The sequence below is a fragment of the Alligator mississippiensis genome, chromosome 2 (assembly GCF_030867095.1).
Source record: "Alligator mississippiensis isolate rAllMis1 chromosome 2, rAllMis1, whole genome shotgun sequence".
NCBI classification, from domain to species: domain Eukaryota; kingdom Metazoa; phylum Chordata; order Crocodylia; family Alligatoridae; genus Alligator; species Alligator mississippiensis.
The window spans coordinates 57,365,600-57,386,255 of record NC_081825.1 but is presented as its reverse complement, the minus strand read 5'-3'; the positions used below and the strand labels follow the sequence as shown (position 1 = coordinate 57,386,255).

Sequence of the window (20,656 nt, the reverse complement as noted above, 5' to 3'; positions counted from 1 at the left end):
TCAGCCTCCCTCCCCTGCCCACTACTTACCAGCTCCAAGTCCAGCTCCAGCTCCCTGCTGCAGCCACCGGGTAATGCCCAAATCATCAAAGCTCTCTGAATCTTTTCCAGATCGATTCAGATCTTTTTATTGTTCCCCCGATTCAATTTGGATTTGGAGATTTGGCCACTGAATTGGGTCAAATCTCCTCCAAATTGAATCAGCATCTGAAGCTTCACTCTACTGTCTTTCATTCCATTTTTTTTTCTGTTTCATGCATTTGTACCTTTCTATCATGCAAATGTGCACACGCATGTAACAGTGACATAAAAGTTAAAGGCATTTCTCCCACACTTGTTTATAGTCTTAATTTTCCTAGTTTTCTAACTCAATCAGCTGACACACTTCAGTCTCTCATCATCTATAACGCATCTTTCTCAACAGGGTTATTTTTTAATCTGCTCTGTAGTTTCTTTGTTTCCCTATTCAAACACATATCTTGTAAGACTGGGGCTGGCAGCAAGTTATGCAAGCTGTAGTCACACCATACAATTCATTAGTCTGTTTCTACCCATAATGGAATCTAATTAAAGTTTACAAAACTTCCCTCTCTTCACAGGATGAATGGTACAAGAAGTTTCCAGTGTTCCTGCCCTCCCACTATACAAAAGACTGAATTTAATTTTAGTGATTGCAGACTTCAGTTATTTTCAAAACACCTAGAAAAGTGCAGTCTGCCTCACAAGAAGTATTGATATACTGAAATGTATGGCAGTATCGGAGACTAAGTTTACAAACTAGCTGACCTCAAGTAGTAAGGGTCTGAAACAGCCCAGCACAATTAAAAAGTGAAGACGGAGACAAACACCACACTTGCATGCAGTAAGTCGTAGACAGGTCACAGATTCCACCGATGGTTTTTCAGTCTCACCTGCTGTGGCCAATGCAGCCAATCAGAATTCTGAGGAAGGGCTTGAAGGAAGCGTAGACAGGCAGTTTGGCAAAACAAGTTTGGTAGAGACAAACTCATTCATGGGACACTGTCAGGAAAACAGGCACCAGGGAAGGGATTGGGGTCTTTAGGTCTTCGTTTCTGGGAGTAGTACACTATATAATTTGGTAGTTCTCAACCTTTTTAGACTTCAGGCACACCTTGGAAAATGCCAACTCTTAGCTTTCACTTGCTTCTTGACTATAGAAAAAAGAGCAATTCTATTGTAAGGAACTCAGAAAACCCCCATGCTAGATTCCTGAAAATATTTGAAATGTGTATATATATATATATATATTTGAAGGTATTTGAAACTACCAGGTCTATCTTGTTCATCATGGGTAGGTATTGGCAAACCTAATGGTGCTAGTGTTTCATAGCACCCCACAGAACCCTTCATAGGATCTCACAGCACCCCAGGGTGCCATGACACTCTTACTGAGAATCTCTGGTGTAATTCAGAGCATTTCAGAAATGACGATGAGTTGGATATTGCTATTCAAGCTTTAATTTCATGCTTGCTCACAGGAATAGCTGCACAGAGTGTGAAATAGGTTCTGGGTGTTTTTGAATCAAGCTAAACTCTTGAATGGCTTCTTTCTTTTGCCTAGCAGGAGGCAGTTTTTCCAGTCTGCTGTTTCATGTGATAGTTTAATATGCGCATGATTATGCAACACTGCCCTAGGTATGTTCTGTTCATAGTGTGAAGGATTTTAAAATACCCAAATAATACCCAGCTATGAAAACCAGAATTTAAATAATAATATGAAGGATGCAAATCACCAAAGAAAGGGGCAGGTTTGAAAATTTGTCTTTATTAAAGTAACTTTGTGGGTTCCAAGTCTCGAACTACCCGTGTGTCTAATAGACCAGTTAAGTTCTTGAGCTGGCCCAAAACTCTACTTATAAGTCTTATTAAATGAAGTAAGTACCAAGTAGGAGTTTCTTATTTGAGCATAAAGTATGAGGAAGGATAGAAGGCAGCAGAGAAAAAAATCAAGTTATAGCACTGGGCATAGTGGTAGTTTATTTTCACAAAGTATTTAAATCAAGGAGAAAAGCACTTGCTTATAAAACTTCAGCCAACTCCTAATAATTTAGTCACAGCTTCAAAAGCAACACTTAAAATTAATCCTTCCAGTTTAGTTTGACTTGTATTTAGAACATGAAAATGCCAAGCAGCTCTTTTCCATTATTTCTTCTTCTGCTTCTCTTTAGCTCTGTTTAATCTTCTCCATACTTCATCTCTTTCTCTGGAAAGTAGATGCTGTATGATGAATGGAAAGTGGTAAAATACACAAGGAAATAAAACTAAAGTCAGTTAGATCAAAGGGGTGAATGACAAAATAAAATTTTAATGCAAAATTATTCCACCTAGACAAAGCAGAAGTACACTGAAGACGACTGCTGGCAGACTTCCAGGAGATGTCAGTGCTGGTCAGGAGCCTTGCTAACAAACACTCTTGCTAAGAGCAGCTGAAAATTCTTTACCTTCAAATTTGAAGTGGAAGCATGCTCAGAAGCATCAGTTCTGATGGTCATAATAGTGCTAGAGTGATGTCGCCATGAGTCTGGTATTAAGCAAGAGGCAAGGATTTCTTAGGGTGGTATATTTTATTGGACCAACAAGATAGCTGGGAGTTAAGACCTCAACTAAGCAGCTCGTCCAATGAAAGATATCACCCTAAGAAATCCTTGCCCCACCAACAGTTAAACATTCTATACCTCACGGGAATAGATTTTGGCTATAAATAAGCAGCAGCAAGAACAGGCATGATAGTGAATGTAAACCCACAGACAAAGTGTAGAATATACAAGGGAGCAGTAAATAATTCACTCATTTCCTTCCACTAGCAACCATATTTCTACACCCCCCAATAAGAGTTCTCACCCCATAGATAAACCCCTAGTTGAAGAGAAAAGCCAGGCGTATAATATACATACACTGACTGATGTTGCAACCCTGCAACACAAATAGGAGGTATCCAATATCTGTTTCCCTTGAGAACTGATTACCTATCCTAGGCACTTTTGCAATAGGTACAAGTGCATTTCTGTCCCAACTTGTAGTTTTGAAGATCATAGGTAAACATATCTTAGGCAGTTTGGAAAGCAAGAGATTTCCCAGGCTTTATTTAACAGTTAAAGCTAACCAGGGTAAAATGATAGTTTGATTGGATTTTACTGAATTAAAAAAAAAAATACATAAAATGAAATGCTTCTGTTGCATTGTTTCAAGAAACGGGACATGGATATAGAATGAGCTACCTGAATTTAAAAAGGGTCTTGAATCCTACAAGCAAGTTTTAGAATGAATACATATATTTCATTCAGCTCTCTGAAACTGCTAACAAAGCACAAATTCAACAGTGAAAAGGAAGAGCAGGTTGTGCATTGATGAGACTTGCACATACAGGAGGACAGACTCCGGTAAATACCAGAATTTAAGTTCATGCGATTTGAAAAGACAATGCAAAGACAGAAATGTAAAAGACAGAAACTTTCACAATCAGCAGAAGGCTAATCTCCATCTATATACTAAAACCACAAGAAAGGGACAGGACCAAATGCAGAACTACTCAGACCTCTCAGTACACTAATTATAAGAACCAGTAACTGGATACAACTGGTTATTCAGCCACTGAAATAGAAAGGTAGTTTTCAGAGAAAAAAATTAAATACTCCCTAGTTTTTAAAACCAATTTCTAAGACTGGGCAACTTCATATCATTTTATAAGGAGTAAGAGACTTTTCAAGTAGATGTTACGGAATAAGTAATCCAGCCAGGAAATATCTGTGGTAAGAATATTTATATTTTTCTTTTTACACTTTTAACACTTACAAAAACATTCAAACACAGAAAAATTAAATAACTTTGGAAGCAGAATAAGTCTTTCTGCCTACATACATACGACAAGTCCGAGCTGTTGGCACAAAAAGTAATCCACATTCATAAAACCCTTACTACTATATCAAACATAAGTTAAGTAAATCATAGGCACTAGTTTATCAAATCCATATTTCCACACGTCTGCAAAATCTCTAAACACAGAGCCTCAAGATTTCCTGATATTGATAACCGGTAATGCACAAAGGCTTTCTAGTAAACACAGTTTCTTTTTTCAGGAAATTGTTAACTATATTTCTGTGGGACAAGAACAGCAGGTAAAATGAGGCTTACAGAACTTAAGTTCAACATATTTAAGTTGTGGAGTTATTTGCTGAAATTTAAAAAATAAATAATGTACACAATACTTTGATGGAGCCTTGTTAAAAAAAATTAAACCTGAATATCTTCATGTAAAATGTTCTGATTTTCAAAACTAAAAAAAATCAATTTGATTTTCATAATAAAGATCACCAATTGAAATTCCTTTTAGGCGTTACCAAAGACTGCAGCATTTTAAATGAAGTTGGGCTTCGTCAGTGAGGGTGGAGTTTTGACCCAGTCCTCTAGTCCGCCTAGCAGTTACATGAAATACCCACTAGCTGAAAAACATTTTTTATGCCAGTAAATGGCACAAAGGCTAGATTACTGGTATGTACTGATCTAATAATAACCCCTGCTGCAGTTTTCCTATTTAAATTACAATATATTTGATGCCCTGACTTCAAAGATTAATCACACTAAAGACAATGGCTCTTAGCCTCATAAGGTATTAAGTCATTTAATTACTGGTATAAGATCTGCCTACAGGTGGAACCAAATTCTGTTTGGCTTTTTCCAACTCAAGTAGTGTTGCATGGCTTTTCATCCAGTAATGTATGTTAACGCTTGCCTGAAATTCCAGATTGCTCCAGAACTTCAGGATAAATTATCCTCTTTGTGGTGGGAGTCAACATGCATCAAGGGTGGCACTGTGAATTGCTAAAGGGGCTAAGGGCTTCCCAGCATCGAATCCAACAAAAATGTAGTATTCTTCAGTCATTGCACACTGGGTACCTTCATGTTGCTTCAGCGTGTAGTTTGCCATTGCTGTAAACTATGCATACAAAAATCTTGGCCTCAAAAGGTTCCACACACAAATACAAAATGCTTCCTGTTGAACTGACCCCACTCAATTACGTTTTCAATCTTTACATGACAAATTTTGAAAATAGAAAATAGTTGTTTGGATGCTGTTGTAACACATTAATTTGTTGAGTGCTGGCCTGATGGCCAACAAAAGTAGGTTTAATATAAATGTTGACAGGTAAAAGTCCAAGAGCCACTAGAGGGATTTAATAACTTGTAAACATATGTAGCAGGTTTCATACTGTTACCATGAATGCAAGATACAGATATGTAAGGCAAAGTACATATTTAACATACTAACATGGGCAGTATCCTCTGCAAAAATATTTACAATTTAAAATAAACCAATTTAAGAAATGGATGAAAGTAAAAAAATAGGATACCAAAAACTCCCTCATACGGTGAAACATTACCTAAATGAATATCATTTGGCATCAACAGTACAACTCATTACCTTAGAATTTGTATGTTACAAGTGCATAGTTGTGTTTCCTGCTATTAGCATGTAAAGTTGCGTTCCAGGCTATAAGCAATGCGGTGTGATATTATAACAAATGGATAGTACTGCTTGCTTTCCTTTTAAGGAAACCTGCTATAAAAAGTTCTCTCAAATAATGAGCCGTGTGTTAAAAATGTGGCTGCAATAGCAAAGGCCATCCTTCCTGAGCCAGGAACTATAAGGTTTAGAAAGATTGTACAACTGATACTAAGCCCTTTTGGCAATCAAAACATCAGAGCACATAAAACTGATACGTCAAATGTAAAAGGATGCTGCCTATACCATCCGAGTTTCTGTATGTCTGCTACATTCAAACCTTTAATGATAAAAAAATGCCATGACTACGATTTACTGTCTCCAGTGAACTTCTAGAGAACTGCTTTCTGAAGGATGTGTACCACTTTCCTGACCAGCATCTCCTGCAATTGTTTAAAGCAGTGTTTAACTACGACTGTAGCTAATTGCAATCAGAATGTTAGCTCTGATTAACATGTTAATGTTTCAATAGTACATATTCACCAACGAACCATTCTGCTGAATTAAAAATCTGACTGAAAATGAAGTTTTGGACAGTTTGAGTTTGCTATTTTCCTTGCTGTTTTTCAAGATGGGCATTTCTTTGGCATTAGTTAGGTTTTTGCCCAGACATTGGCCATTGTCATAAATGCTCAAATTGATACCTTTTAAGCAAGCAAGAAAAAACCCCAGAATAACGATTTCACGTAAAAGTGATTGTATGATCATCAAATATCTGATGTTAAATGTCATTAAAGTGCTGCTTTATAATCTCTGCCAATTTGTGCTAATTAAAAAGACAGAGAGGTCTGGGATTTTACAAATCCCTAATGTCATGTCTGAACAGTCTGCATATCAAGCTGTTTTTTAGCCTGGTGAAGTAGTATCCATTAAGCACTGGAACTTTGCATTTTTAAGCTTTGCAGTTCAGTAGCAGCCTTCTTTCCAACTCTCGTCTTTCACGTTGCCATAGGTTTTGGGAGCCGGCAATGATCTAAAATAAAATGAGATTTATTTTAGTTTGGCTTGTACTCAGCTTTCCTGAGCCTCAGTTATCAGACTTGGGCACTGGAGAATGGAATTTCTGTAATCACTAAAACTTATGCTTTAATCATTTCACTCCAGGAGCATCTCTGCAGGACTCTTCTACTGGAGTGCGACATTCAAGGGTTTCTATAATGACAATTTTATGTTTCTAAGTGTTAAACTTGGCCATCTATATAATGACTCACAAACTTATTACTGCACTTTATGGAAGTGGGAACTCACCTGTAAGATAAGCAGCACTTCTTCAACACTGAAGTAATTTTATAATTAAGCTTAGCTATGATAGCCATTTGAGTTTAATGGAGGCAGGCACTCTACTGAAGAGTGAGATCAAACTGACAGAGACTGATAAGTAGGGAAGATATTTTTACTAGTTAGTCTTTCTTGTGGTACACTTAACACATTACTAAGCCTTGTTTTTAAAAAATGAGGACAAATGCAATTCAAACACTGCACAAATTATGGCATTCATTGCTTCATCCTTCTTGTACTAACAAGGATGCACAGGACAAAAACTAGGCTCTTTCATTCATTTTTCATACATGTACTGCTGTATCACACAGGTCAACTGCTCTGCCCTCCCTGCAAAAAGTTCTACCTAAGGTTCTTCGGGGGGGGGGGGGGGGGGGGGGGGCGGGCAGGCTGGGTCTCTCCTTTCCACATACCAGCTGGTTTTCATTCTGCAGCTTCATATGCAAATATCTTGGCATAAAACTGCAGGTCTCACAGAGGACCAGCATTTTCTATTGATACTGAGCTGAAGCAGAGATGAGCACTCGATTAGTAATTTTTTGCATCTCCTTGTTGGTGGTCTATTCTTCCCATGTGACACCCAGAATCTGTTTTAGATGCTTGTTTTTGGAGATTTCTAGTTTCCTACCTATCATGCCAGTACATCTCCAGCTCTTTAAGCATGTTAGTGTTAAACATCATGTTTGAATTGAAAGTTTTCTATTTTGTTCAGGTGCTGAACTGAATTCTCCCCTCCCCTCACCCTCCTTCGGGAAAACAGCTTTCCTATTTTCTTTTAAAGGCCTGGAATATGGGTCTGTGCCCTTCATCAGATGATAAACATTTGAATTGACAGCTAATCTCTAAAATACTGTTTTCAGTTAAAACACTCAGCTAAGAATGGGATTGAATCCTACAGACATCATACATACCAGAATGAAAACAACCATTATATCTAGGCTGAACTACTCTGAACATTACTGTCGACATCTTAACATTGTTTTACTTGCTTGAACCTTTCAGCAGGTAAGTGTTGTTGTTGTTTGGTAGCATACATCAAAAGATTTACCTTCTACACTTGAAAATTTCATTGGTATTTGTCTCCATTTGTTAGTGTTGCTTCTTAAGTAACTGTCTAATATGGTACCTTTAATAGGTAGCTAGCTGGCTGTGAAAATGAAAGCTCCCTTTTAAACGTGCAGAAGTGTAGTTAGTCCTGCACTAACTCAGTATTAATTTTCAGTAACAACCTCCTTTGCTAAGGTCCAACATGCTGTTAGCTTTACTTCTGATCCAGGCTTTTTTTTGGTCAAGGACGGTGGGAATATAAACTGTAACAACAGGAGAACACACACCAAGCAGTTTAATACCATTGGCCCGTGTCATCTATAGGAGTTAAGCGTTAGCTTCTGAATACAGAACTTTAAATAAAAATGCTCCACTGTACTCACCTGCGAACAGGCTGTGCAAGTTTGCTGCGAGGCACTGGTATGCCCCCAGCAGAAGGGGCACTGGGTCTGGGTAAGCCACTCCGCATCCCTGTTGCCCCTGCTGGTCTAGTTAGAGTAGTACTATTAACACTACTGGCAGGGACTGGAGAGCCTGGATTCTGAGCTGCAAGAGGTCCCGGCGAGGAACTGCTTTGTATCAGCTGCACAGCTTCTGGAGCAGCAGCAGAACCATGTCCATGGTTACTAAATGCTTTCACTGGCTGCCGGAGAGCCAGAGGCGATGGAGCTGCAGGGGAGCGGAATTTACTTGGAGAAGGTACTGGAAAAATAAAAGTACAGAATAATCATTTTCACAGGAAAAAAACAACCCAAAACAAACAAACAACAAATCCAGTTAAAAGGTACAGGGGGCCATTTAAAAACTGAGAATATAGGTTTTCACACAGAAAAGGAAACTACAATGTGATACACGTAATGGAACATGGCTGCTAAAACAGCAAGGAGAAACAGAAGTCAGATGACCTGCTAATGTCAAGTTATTGCTGTAGAGTTTTGGAAATTGTTCACATACGAGATCTTCAATGCACCCAGGACAAGCAATTAATTTTTTAGACTTAGGAGCAAGAACCCTCTTTTCATGACAAAGGCCAAAATGTTTGGGGGATATTAGGACTGTTTTAGTTTTACAAGATTGATCTAGTCAAGAGAGATAAGCACTAGAAGCATTTGTCAATAGCAAATGTACATAATCTATCAAAATAGCTGCAGATACATTTGAATAGAAGTGCTGCACTTCTAAATGACCTGGTTTGTTTTTTTAAAAGACAAACAAACAAACTAGGAAGTTTTGAAGAGAGGCTTTGCTGTACTAATGAATAAGGTTAATTACACATTCTTTATTTCTATAGCTGGATCGTGACTTTGTTACAAAAAGTCAAAATAAAATGGATTATATTCACAGCAAGCTGAAGGTTTTAAGATTACTCTTGTTCTTCTTTTGTCTTAACTCAGTGCATTAGACTAAGGGCCAGAGTAATAATTTGACTGTGTTACTGTCTGAGTTACTAAAAACATAAGGACTATTAGCTAAGGGGGTATGGAACAAGGGTCCAAGAGCCATTTAAGCTATTGCTTGGTACCTAAATTACTAAGCCATTTAGCTATCAAGTAAAAAGAAACCAAACCAGACAACTACTGCCTTCTTCCCACAAAGTAATTAATTCAGCCTCACCTAGGTAAGCTGGCATGCCCAGGAAAGCCAGTTTGCTCTTCCCTTTCACGTAGACATGCCATATTTTAATGCCTTGGCTGTACTGTAGTTCAAGCAGCTATTCTAAGTTTATACACAGAATTGTTTAATTTATACTATTAACTTAATTTTTTTTAATGACAGCTGTATATTCTCCCCCAACAGTGCTATTGTAATGGCAGTTACTTAATGGGGGTGGGAATTTATGCATTATGAGTGCTGCTGACACTTTAGACCATTAGCTATAAGTTGTCATCTGTTGAAGAGAAAGAGTTACTGACTAAATTATCAATGTCATTAAGAAATGCAAGTGAGCCTTTTGGCATTGGTGTCAATATGCCAAAGGGACATCTTAATATGTGCTTCATGAGGTGTTAAAATCCATTAGTACTGGACACATCTAGATCCATGTTATATAATGATTCCATAATGTATTACGAGTTCATACTGTAAACAAGATTTGACTAAATTATTTCTTGATATTTAGATAGAAAACATTTTTACAGGCTAGTGGATTATCACCTTTCAAGAGAGAATTAAATAGAGTAGAAACATTATAGACCATCACACTCAGGAAATGTCATGAGCTAATTAGCATTCAATACACAAATCTGGCTGGTATTTCCTCCATCAAGTAAATTACTTTACTAAGTTTTTGTTCATGGCTGCTACAGACTACAATCAGAGTTGGGTCTCATTGCATTTGCACAGCATCTCTCAAGGAAGTCCATGTATAGCCCATAGAATTTACAATTTAAAGAAAATTTGGCAAAAACAAAACTGAAAATGGATGACTAGGGAAAGGACAGGAACGGGAAGTTTTGGAGGTGGAGTGGGTAAGGGCTTTCTGGATCATTTTAAGATATTAATCACTGGATAAGTAGCAGGATGGAACAGAGAATGAAGCCATGTGTTGAGATAACTGACAGGTAGGTGGAGGGGTTGTCACTGAAAGAAGACAGTGCTCTAAGTCAGGGATGCAGCTGGAACCGCAATACACCCTGTGAGCTGGATCTGGCCCACAGAACTGTGTCATCCAGCTCACTGGAGTCCCCACAGGTCTGGAAACCTAGCAGCATGGCAAGTGGAGGCAGCATTAGTTGTGGCAGTTGCTGGAGCCGTGGCTATTATAATACTGTCTCCACTTGCCCTGTGTCAACTAGCTTTATAGTTTTGGCCAATTTGGGGTGTCCAGTATGCGTGCTTCTGGAGACATAACAGGAAGAAAAACGGCAAAAAACGGAATTTGAAAAAGTACATTTTTGATGAATGAGGTTCTACTAAAAGATATTTAGCCAATAAAATAAATGTCCTTCCATTCCTCAAATACACGGTCTTCAACACTGTGGTGTTTTATGAACAAACTTCCAGTCTGAGCCATGAATTTATAAAATGCTTAAGTCACCACAGTACCACACAACAGACTATTTCTAACCACTGCTTTCATTTTTACCAAGACACTTGACTTAATAAACAATTCACTCTCATAAGCTTTGAACTACAAACAGCATGATGACATTACTGGCAGATCACCTAATAATTCTGTTCAACATAGCAGAAGTGGTTTGCTTGGAGAATCCTCTTGCAGTGTTTAATACAATTAAACCTGCCATTTTCAGAACAGAAAGACTACTTACCTATAAGCAGCACTCCCTGAAGACAGAAGCATAAGGAATAAGCCATAGGCTGAATGAGGCTCTTTTTTCAGCACAGAATGATGGGCCATACACTGTTTGGGTGGTATATATTAAAAATGTAATTTTATATCACTAATTTTGATTTGGCCTTTTACCCAAGCAGTCAAATTAAACAAATGAGGAAGACAGTGTTTGGCAGTTCTATTAACAAGTAATTCAGTTTCTTTTTTTTAAATTAAAAACCCACAAAAAAGAAACAACCCATGAAGTTAGACCTCTGGCTACAAAGAAAGGATAGGACTAAGACCTCGATCCAAGAGTCCAGAGATCCGCACACTGTTGCCCTTTGAGGCACCACTGGGACACCCCAGGACTGTTCAAGCAGTGTTGGGAATGCCTGGGAGTAGCAAGGGTAAGGAGAGCGACTCTGGTCCCTGCAGGTCAGGGCCAGCAACTAGAGCTACCTGCTGCTCCATGGAACTCTGGGAACAGCTGCTCTTCAGCTCTTCCCACTGCCATGGCCCCTGCAGGCACAGCTGGTTTGCCCGTCTGTAGCGTGGGAAGGAGGAGCAAAGGAGCAGTTCCTACCTATTCCTAGCTGGAGAGCTTGCTGGAATGCCTTTAATCCCCACCACCCCATATTTTCCAGCACTGAAAGTGTCCCAGAAATTTGCAGCCCTGAAATTGAACACCTGTCCATACCCAAAGTTGCCACAAGGGCCCTTTCTCTATCCAAGGAGCAACAGGCAGCTGCTTCTTGGCTTCCTCTGTCCCCTGCTTCCCAGTTTTACCAGACAGGTAGGACCAGGCAAGCAGCAGGCCCAAGGTCTTGGACAGAGTCAGCCTGTCCAGTGCCATCAACTAGCTGATCAATGGGACCAGGCAGGGGGAAGTACCATGGCAGCTCATTGGTGCATGGGCTAATAGAGAGCCAGCCACTCACTGGAGGACTGTGGGATACTGGGGGACAGGAATTCCTGTCCAGGTGTCAAGTTTGTTGCAGAAAACCTTCTCATGAGTCAAAAACTGCTGTTGTAATTAGCAACTCTTCTTTGTTGTGGATCCACCATTTCAGGGAGAGAGCAGATTTTTTTTTAGTGGGACAAAAGGCCTGGACGCGTGGCTGCAGGGTTTTTGTCACACTAAAACAGTAGGGAAGGTAAGACAAAAAGGTAACACCTAAGCTCTGAGTTACTGTAAGGCTAAAACGACCTGGAACACGTGCTGAAGTCAGATTAACTACATTGAGCACAATATACTCTCCCAAACACTAAATCTAGGGGTAAAAAAAGGTTGCATCAGCATTCTAGCAGAAGAGAGAGGTCAGTCTGAAAGAACGGAGAGTGGTCAAATGGTCAGAAAAGGAACAAGTAGAAAGCTGGGCACTGTCACTTAACTGCCACCGACTTGCCAAATGCTCTTTGAACAAATCAGTCAAACTGAAATGGAATTTATACAACTGTTACTAGGCATACTTCACAGGGCATGATCTTATCCTTTGTTATATGGAAATCTTTCTATGAAAGATGTTAAAGCAGTGTTTCAGCAGCACTTGGAGAACTACATAATCAGTGAATGTTTACAGAAAGACTTTATCCTTGTGAGTGAGATGTTTGAAGTACAGGCAAAAACAAATGGAAAAGGCTAGTAGGACAAAATTCTGTTACTGAATAATGATTCTTTAAGGAAAAAGTAAATTCACTTGTAAATATCAAACAAAAATATTCATTTACATGGTACAGAGTATAAAATTATAACTGCCTAAGTAGCTCTAAAACCAGCACTCTGAATCCTATATTCTCAATAACTGAAGACAGCAGCATTATGCAGAGAGGTCAAAACTGTAATGGAGAACATGACAACTCAGCTTAATACTTTTATTTGCAAGTTTAATTAGGAAAAGAGACCAATTTGATCCAAACCAATAGGCTATTATACTCCTGTAAAGGTTTTAACAACTCTAGAATCATTCTGTCCAGATATCTCAAGAAAAAGCTTCCAAACATTTGAATGAGGGAAGTGGCCAGCCAGAAAGACTGAACTGAAAACAGCTGTCCTGGAGCAGATGCCAGTCTTATCCCAAAAAACAGGTGACTGACTAGATAAGAAAAATGCCTAATACTGCTGCTACATGATCTGAAATGTCAGTTATAGACACTGGTGATTAACCAGAAGAATCTGGCTCAAACTTTACTGTAGTCTGCTGATGAAACTGCTATTAAAAGGGAAGACCAAGGTCATTAAAATTTTCTGAACAGCGCAACAAGTAACAGCTATCAGCAGTTTATGTGTATTCATTGCCATGTTTTAGGATTCAGTGTTGAATATATCTATAAAAAAAAAAATCTTGTCATCGATATAAATAAGTAACTTTCAGCAAAGCAGCTTCTTTAATGTGCATATAGCTTAAAAGGATTAGTCTAAAGGTGAAGTATGGTCTTGTAGTAGGATCTCCTGGATCTTAATAGAGACAAAAGAATTCACTATATTTTAAATGTGTACAGCTCCTTGGTTTTACCTTCATAGTGGAATAGAAGTAGCATCCTGTATAAGATTCCCCAGACCTTTACAGGCATTAGTCTGGTGTGCTTGAGTCACTTGCATGATTCTCTTCTCTTAAGACAATGAAGATCAGCCATTAGGTACATAAAATCAGAAATTCTATGTCCCCCTAAATTATTTCTGAGAAATGCAGCTTGCAATTTTTTGCTGCATCTCTTAAGGAGAATGCTGGAGTTTTGCTAGAATTCTGTGCTTCAATTGTTCAAAAGTAACAAATTTTTTAGCCTCTGTTTATAATACTGGAGTGTAAGGAGTGAGTGTAAAGGAGAAAAGCGACTTTTTTCCTAAAAACGATGTCGTACTATTTAGTATCAGGATCTACATTTGAAAAAAAATGCTTTCTGCTCATAGTGGAATGGGTGGATTTTTCCTCTTTTAAGCACTTAAAAGATGACAACATTACGCTATGTTGATACAGCCACTTCTGCTTTTAGTTAGTTTCTACATGTAACGTTGTTTGGATCTGTTAATTTGTAAGGCAGAAAGAAGATTTAACAGAGGTGAACAACTTTATGAGTTCTGTTGGAACTTGGTAAGAGGCTGGAAGTTTAATTACCTCCTTTTGTAGATGGAGTTTGAAGGAACTCTTTGGTTTTGAAGGCAGCACGAGGTATAATTTTCTGCCTTTGCAGAGCTGTTGAAAGATAAGAAGTGTTATATTTGTCTAGGAAGACAAGAAAACTCAATTCACTTGGGATTTTAGGGCTACATCTGCTAGTGAAGCATCAGGAAAAAGAGTGAGCTAGTAAAACGCATAACAGTTTTCAAAGCTGTTATGACTCCAGAAGTGAAGGAGCTTGTTTTAGAGTGATGCTTTGTGCATTAAAGGTGTGCACAGGGAGGGTGTCAGAAACCTTGCAGTGCAAAAGGTGCAAATTCTTTACTGCCAAAGAAGCTTCTTGCAGGGCAAAAAACCCAGAAAGGAAAAATAATCAAAACACCAGAAAGAGAACAAGTCACCAGTAAACATGCTACAGCAACTTCAGGGCAAGATTAGGTATAAAGATGAAAACTAAGACTGGCTGTCGGATTTACCCTATCGGTAAGTTTGCATCAAAATGAAGTCTGCCCTAACGCTTTCAAGACAGACGCCTAAAATTTGTCCTGTAAGACTGCTACATTTTGAAAGCATACTATTTTCAATTCTAACAAACTTAAAATACAGACAGAATTGAATTCCCACAAATTCATTTAAAGAACTCAAGTTTTGAATCGAATAGAAATATCAAATCCAAAGTTGTGAGCATCTTAATATGGCCTTGCTACCAACCAAACCTCTAAGAGCAGCAGGTGGCAAACAAGAAACTGCACAGGGACAGCAGGAATTCCTGAATTCAGTACATTTCCACTGCTACCTTCACTAGTCAGGGAAGCCTCTAGCAGAACCAAGGCCTCGTCTTCATACAGAAATCAGAACCTCCCTCATTGTGGCCCGGAGACCAGTGCAAAAATGCTTTTACTAGTAAAGACTGTTCTCATACAGGAAAGGGAACATGCTCTTCTGATCTAAAGTTGCTGTATTCTGGTAAACCTGTGGGGGCAGGGCTAAGGGAACTGTATTACTTGCTACTAAGTAGCTTGGTTTAAAAATTCTCTACTCAATTAACAGTGCAGAAATTGTACGTTTTCAAAATTCTTACTTTCCCCAGTTTAAAAAGAAATACATAAAATGGTATAAATTGCAGTGGCTGCCAACAAGCTTTCTTCCCTTCAAAATTAACAACAATTTAGGAAGTCAGGGGGAACACAGAATGAGTCTCATACTTTTTTAGTCATAAACATAAGTTTATTAAGAACTGCTGTTTTTCCCCCATGGAAGATAAAAGAAAGAGTAGTCAGAAATATAGTACAAGGTACTTATAGCTATATGCAGTAAGAACAGTCATTCTGGGCAAGTCTACACATGCAATTAATGCAGACCAATAAACTCTGGAGCAAACTGCTCTGGAGTTTATTCGTACACACCACATGAAGCCTGGTTAGAGCAGTCCAGGATGGCAGGGGACCCAGGGGGTCAACCTGCCATCCCAGGGCTGCTCCCCATCTCTTGCATGCTGTGGAGCCCCTGTGCTGAGGCACATAGCGCCCCAGTGTGGGGGTCCACAGAATATGGAGAGGGAGGAGAAGCCAGCCCTGGTCTACAGGGGCTCCCGCAGCCCTAGAGACGGGGGAGCAGCCAGCAGAGTGGCTGGCTGGGCAGCATCTACACGTATGTCGCATCTTACGCAGGGGTTAGGTTCTGAACTTAGCGAGCAAGGCGAAAATCGCATATAGTCAAATCGCAAATTACCTGCCAGCGATTTGACTAGCGGTGACTGCCTCTGCCTCCAAAACCTCCCGCCGCTGCCGCGGAGCTGTGCGGCTGGCGGCAGCGGCACAGTGCAGGGTGGTGGTGGGGATGGCTGCATGCCGCACGGCCACCACCACGCTGCCAAAACCTCCCGCTGCCACCAACTCAAGCCCCGCTGCCCCTCCCACCCCGCGTATAGTTGAATTCGCGCAAGTTAAATGCGCGTATGATGCGACTGTACTGTATACTGATGCACACAACAAGGCTCTGGAGCAGAGCAGTACCTGTATTTTACAAGAATACCCTGCTGTGGAGTTTTAGCTGTGTGCGCCCTTATAAGGGCACACATTTAGATGCCAAGACATTTACTGCTCAGTTAATTGGTCAACTGTACAGTAAACTCGCCTTCTTTGTACCAGCTGGGATCTAAACTGCACTCTGCAGTGATATGTGGGACTACACATACTTAGCTTTATCACAACTTCACAATACAAATTTACTGTAGGAGTCCTTAGCTTTAAAAAAATCTTATTTTAGGTAGTAAAAAGCTGTTGTACAACAGACACCTATTCCATTAACAAAAAGAAAAGTAATGCAAAACATACGATAAGGCACATGACTAACTGTAGAAACGAGCAAGAATTTTTAATGTTCACAGTCATGTTTTACTTTACATAAGGAATTATACTGTAACAGACCAAATGGGCAATTCACTCCACCTTACTTATTGCCTCTGCTTATAAGTATATTCAGTATATTATGATTGTTTATAGGTGCAGTTATATTCCCTGACCCCTTGTTCAGTTAGACAGCACCCAGTCAAGAGCCTTTTCTTGTACTTTTATTCTAAAAAAAATGTTTTTGAACATGACTAAGAAATCTAATTTTCCAATTTTTGTTTCACTGTATACTATTTAGTCAGTATACCTAGTTGGGTAGAAGGAAGCCATCCATTATCTTGATCTAGTAAATTTAGCCATTCTGATTTATTATCTCGGTCAATATTTGTTACATGAATATTATTTAACCACATTTTTTTCCTGCTAAAGCATTGCTGAAAATAAATTTCAGATCCTACAGCAGGAGTAAGTGCTGAGGAAACAGTTTCATGTAAGTGACTACACAGAGTACAATGACAAAATTTCTTCAGCTATTTGTACTAAATGCATTTATACTGGGTGTTATCTATTTCTATCAATATTAGTTCCATGAAGGAGAAATTAAATATATGTAAAATGCAACAAATAGTATTTAAGATGATGCATTCTTAAAGTGCAATGCAAATGTGCAGTGGTTCTAGGTTCAGCAATATATCAAATCAACCAAATCTACAGTAATATAGCCAGCCCATTGCTCGCAGCAAAAAATTTAATTTTTACTCTGTGTGCTCTAAACAGCTTCATCTTGGCTATTTGTAATCAGAGGTACTTTAGCATAAGTAAGGTAACTGATTAAGCTGTAGAAGCTGCACTCTATCAAGAATTAGAAGTATATAACAGTTTTTAAGATTTCGCAGCAATGGATTAAAATGTAAAACATTGCTAGATAAGTTCAAGCAGACGTACTATGAACTTGATTTAGTACAATGCATTTGGCTTCTATATGAAGCCAGCCTTAAAAAGTTTTCCCAGTAGCTTTTCAATTTATGTATCATGAGAGAGAAAATTACTGGAATGTATAAAACTCCCTGCACATACATGCACCTGAAATCTACTGTAACAATTATTCTCTGACAGATGGAACCCAAGTGCATCTTATAACTTGCATTGAAAAAGAAAAAAAAAAGAAACCCATGCATTCATTTATCTATTTCCATATTTGGGGGGGGGTGTTATATTTTTTAATTTTTTACCTAGCATAGGGAAGAACCAATTCCAGACCAAGAGTTTTAAATAAACACAAATAAATGCGTGGAACTGAGCAGTTTTAGATAGACACTGCATGATAATTGTAGAATCATAGAAAATTAGGGTTGAAAGAAACCTTAGGAGGTCATCTAGTCCAACCCCATTCTCAAAGCTATTAGCAGTGATCAAAGTGATTAATAATTGCTATTAATCATTGTCTACAGCTGAAGAATTTGAATGGTAGTCTTTATTCTAGACAAAATTAAACTATGTTTAAAGAGAGGTTATTTTTTCAATCAGATTACAATTTGGACTTCAGGACTGGGGACAGCAGTTACACAAACTGATTTAAATGATCAGAAACTGTTTAAACCTGTAACAGAACAAATTCAGCGTACATAAACCAGTTTCAAAATGGCTGAAACCAGTTTGAGATAAGCTTGGTTGAATATTGTATCAGATGATATTCTGGAATGCTGGGGAGTTGAAGCCTCTTCCCAGCAGGATGGCTACGCTGTGGGATGGACAGAGCTGCTGCAGACTGCGTGGGGCGAGCAGTGGCACCAGGGAGGGCGTGGGGGGCTATGGCGACCCCTCCGAGCCCCAGTGCCACTGTTCGCCCCACGCACTCTGCGGCAGCTCTGACCGCCTTGCAGCACAGCCCCTCTGCTAGGAAGAGGCCTGTGCTCCCGGGAAACCAAGAGAGGGGCTGCTGCCCCTGTCAGAGTCGCTCCCTTCCTCGCCCCTCTAGTAGTAGGGGTGGGGATGTGACCAAAGGCCGGCTAGCTGGCAGGGACCATCTAAGTAAGGGGGCACAAAAGGGGGTTATTTCCCTCCAGCATCTGATGAAGGGGGCAGGGAAGGAGCTTAATCTGCCCCCTGCCCTGCACAAGGAATGATCAGCGGTGGTGGTCAGGGCTGGCAGATCCTGGCTGTGGTTGTGCCAGGCGGACCCCAGCCCAGGTCCACGCTGGTGGGACAGGGGCAGTTCACTTGAAGCTACTGCAGGGGCTGCCCATGTCTCCCCGCCCCCCACACAGCTTCTTTGCAACAGAAGGCTGCTCTGATGCTGCCCCCCACCCCTCAGCTTCTGGCCTGAGCCGCTGCAGGCATGTGCCTACATTTCCTGAATGTCTATTCACTTGCAAATTGGTTCAATCTAGGCAAATTAGACTAACCTGCTAAGATTGAATCAATTTAAGCTTCAGCTTTTTTAATGTCTGCCCCTAGCCCAGTACACCAACTCCTTCACCTTCTACAGCTCTAGAACGATTACAAGCATGTTTGGAAGGACATTCCATCCACCTACTCTTGGATTAGACATATCTAAAGCTGCCCATTCAACACTAAATATATTTGAGAAATTGCTACCTTTAAAGGTCTTACTTTATTCTGTATCATTTGTGATTGCCAGCATCTAGAAAGCATGTTCAGTATTGCAGCCACAGCAGATAAGCAGATAAATTAGCTTAAGAACAGCAGATATTGACAAGGAAAAAGGTAGTGACCTCAGGTGGAAGTTTAGCAACCTTACAAAGTTAAACTCATGCAAGATCAGCAGGTAAAGACAAAAGCTTTGGATCCCAAGACCAAGGAATTCACTGCCATAAGAAAACAGAAACAAACTTCTAAAAGTTAGCAGGGTGTTTGTCCCAAGTGAAAACATTCTGTATAAAACCAATGAAACAAACAAACAAAAAGCATTCAAAAACTAATCCAGGAAATTTTATATAAAATATAGGACTTTAAATACGGAAAAAAGGAAATATATTTTCTCCATACAAGATAAATATCACAGTACATACTATATTTGTATACAAACCTTTTAAAAATGTATTTTCAGTGGTAAGAGCAAGGAACCTATAAAGGCTAGATGTCTGGGATTTAATTACAGAAACCCACCCTATGAGTATATGACGTTCATTCCAGGGGAAATTTCTGAGCCTCTTTGAAATGGCTCACATATTAGACAAGCAAATTAACCTAATGATTTTTCATGTTTACTAGTCACTAATCAACAAAACTGTTTCAACAAAGGCTTCCATTTACTTTGGATTCTGGAGTGAAGTTGAAACCCAACTGTGACTAAACATTACTACGGCATTACAGAAAAACCAAACAGCAGAATTTAGGTTGTGAAAATGTTACTATTGCTTAAGTGAACTATACCTGGCAAAATAAGCTGGAATCACTACTTATCAGAGTACAGACCTCCACTGTGTAACTATGTCCTATATTCCTTGTTGCTAGATGCACAACTGGTATATGGCATCACTTCATTTGAATAGGATCAGTTAAGCCAACCATCTCCGTTATTGTGCTGTGATTGTTTTTGCTTATTTACAATTCAACCAATTTGCATCACCCATAAGTTTGAAGAGCATTTTTTTTTATTTTGATGAACCAAACATAAATGAGATTTTACTGCTTTTATCAACATTTGCAATTTATGTTCTTTCTATGCATTTAATTGCGTTTTCCTTCACTGAAAATTTCAAACATTAAAACCTACAGACTAGATGTGTTATTCTGGACTACCACATCATGCATGAACATTTGAAAATTAAAGTAGTGTTGTTGTTGTAGGTGCAGAACTACACACTGTCTAATATTAAAGTTACATCTGAGTTCTTCCTGAGTGGTTGATCCTTTAAAAGGAGAGGACTGCAATGCAAAATACAACTTTCATTTTACAGTTCCTTGCTGGATGTCCCCGTTAGCAACTGACATAGTACTGGCTGATTTTTGCCACAGAAATGCTTGTGCACAGAAAAAGTAACTTGGATCCTTCACTGGAGAGGTAATGAAATTTCTAAATCCTGAATCTGCACAATTCATCCTCC

The 20,656-nt window shown here is 39.3% G+C and overlaps 1 protein-coding gene across 5 annotated transcripts in view; it reads right to left on the bottom strand.

Moving 5' to 3' along the window:
* Window positions 1-3,763: 3,763 nt before the first annotated feature.
* SLAIN2 (SLAIN motif family member 2) overlaps window positions 3,764-20,656 on the bottom strand; it is a 53,320-nt gene continuing 36,427 nt past the window's right edge. For 3 of the 5 annotated variants that reach the window (XM_014594917.3, XM_059721707.1, XM_059721704.1), the window contains 3 exons: window positions 14,233-14,310; window positions 8,229-8,547; window positions 3,764-6,493 (listed from right to left, as the gene is read on the bottom strand). In XM_014594917.3, the coding sequence (XP_014450403.2) occupies window positions 6,427-6,493; window positions 8,229-8,547; window positions 14,233-14,310 (464 nt within the window). In that variant the 3' untranslated portion in view covers window positions 3,764-6,426. The remainder of the gene's footprint in view (window positions 6,494-8,228; window positions 8,548-14,232; window positions 14,311-20,656) is intronic. The other 2 variants (XM_059721705.1, XM_059721706.1) reach the window with 1 other exon arrangement.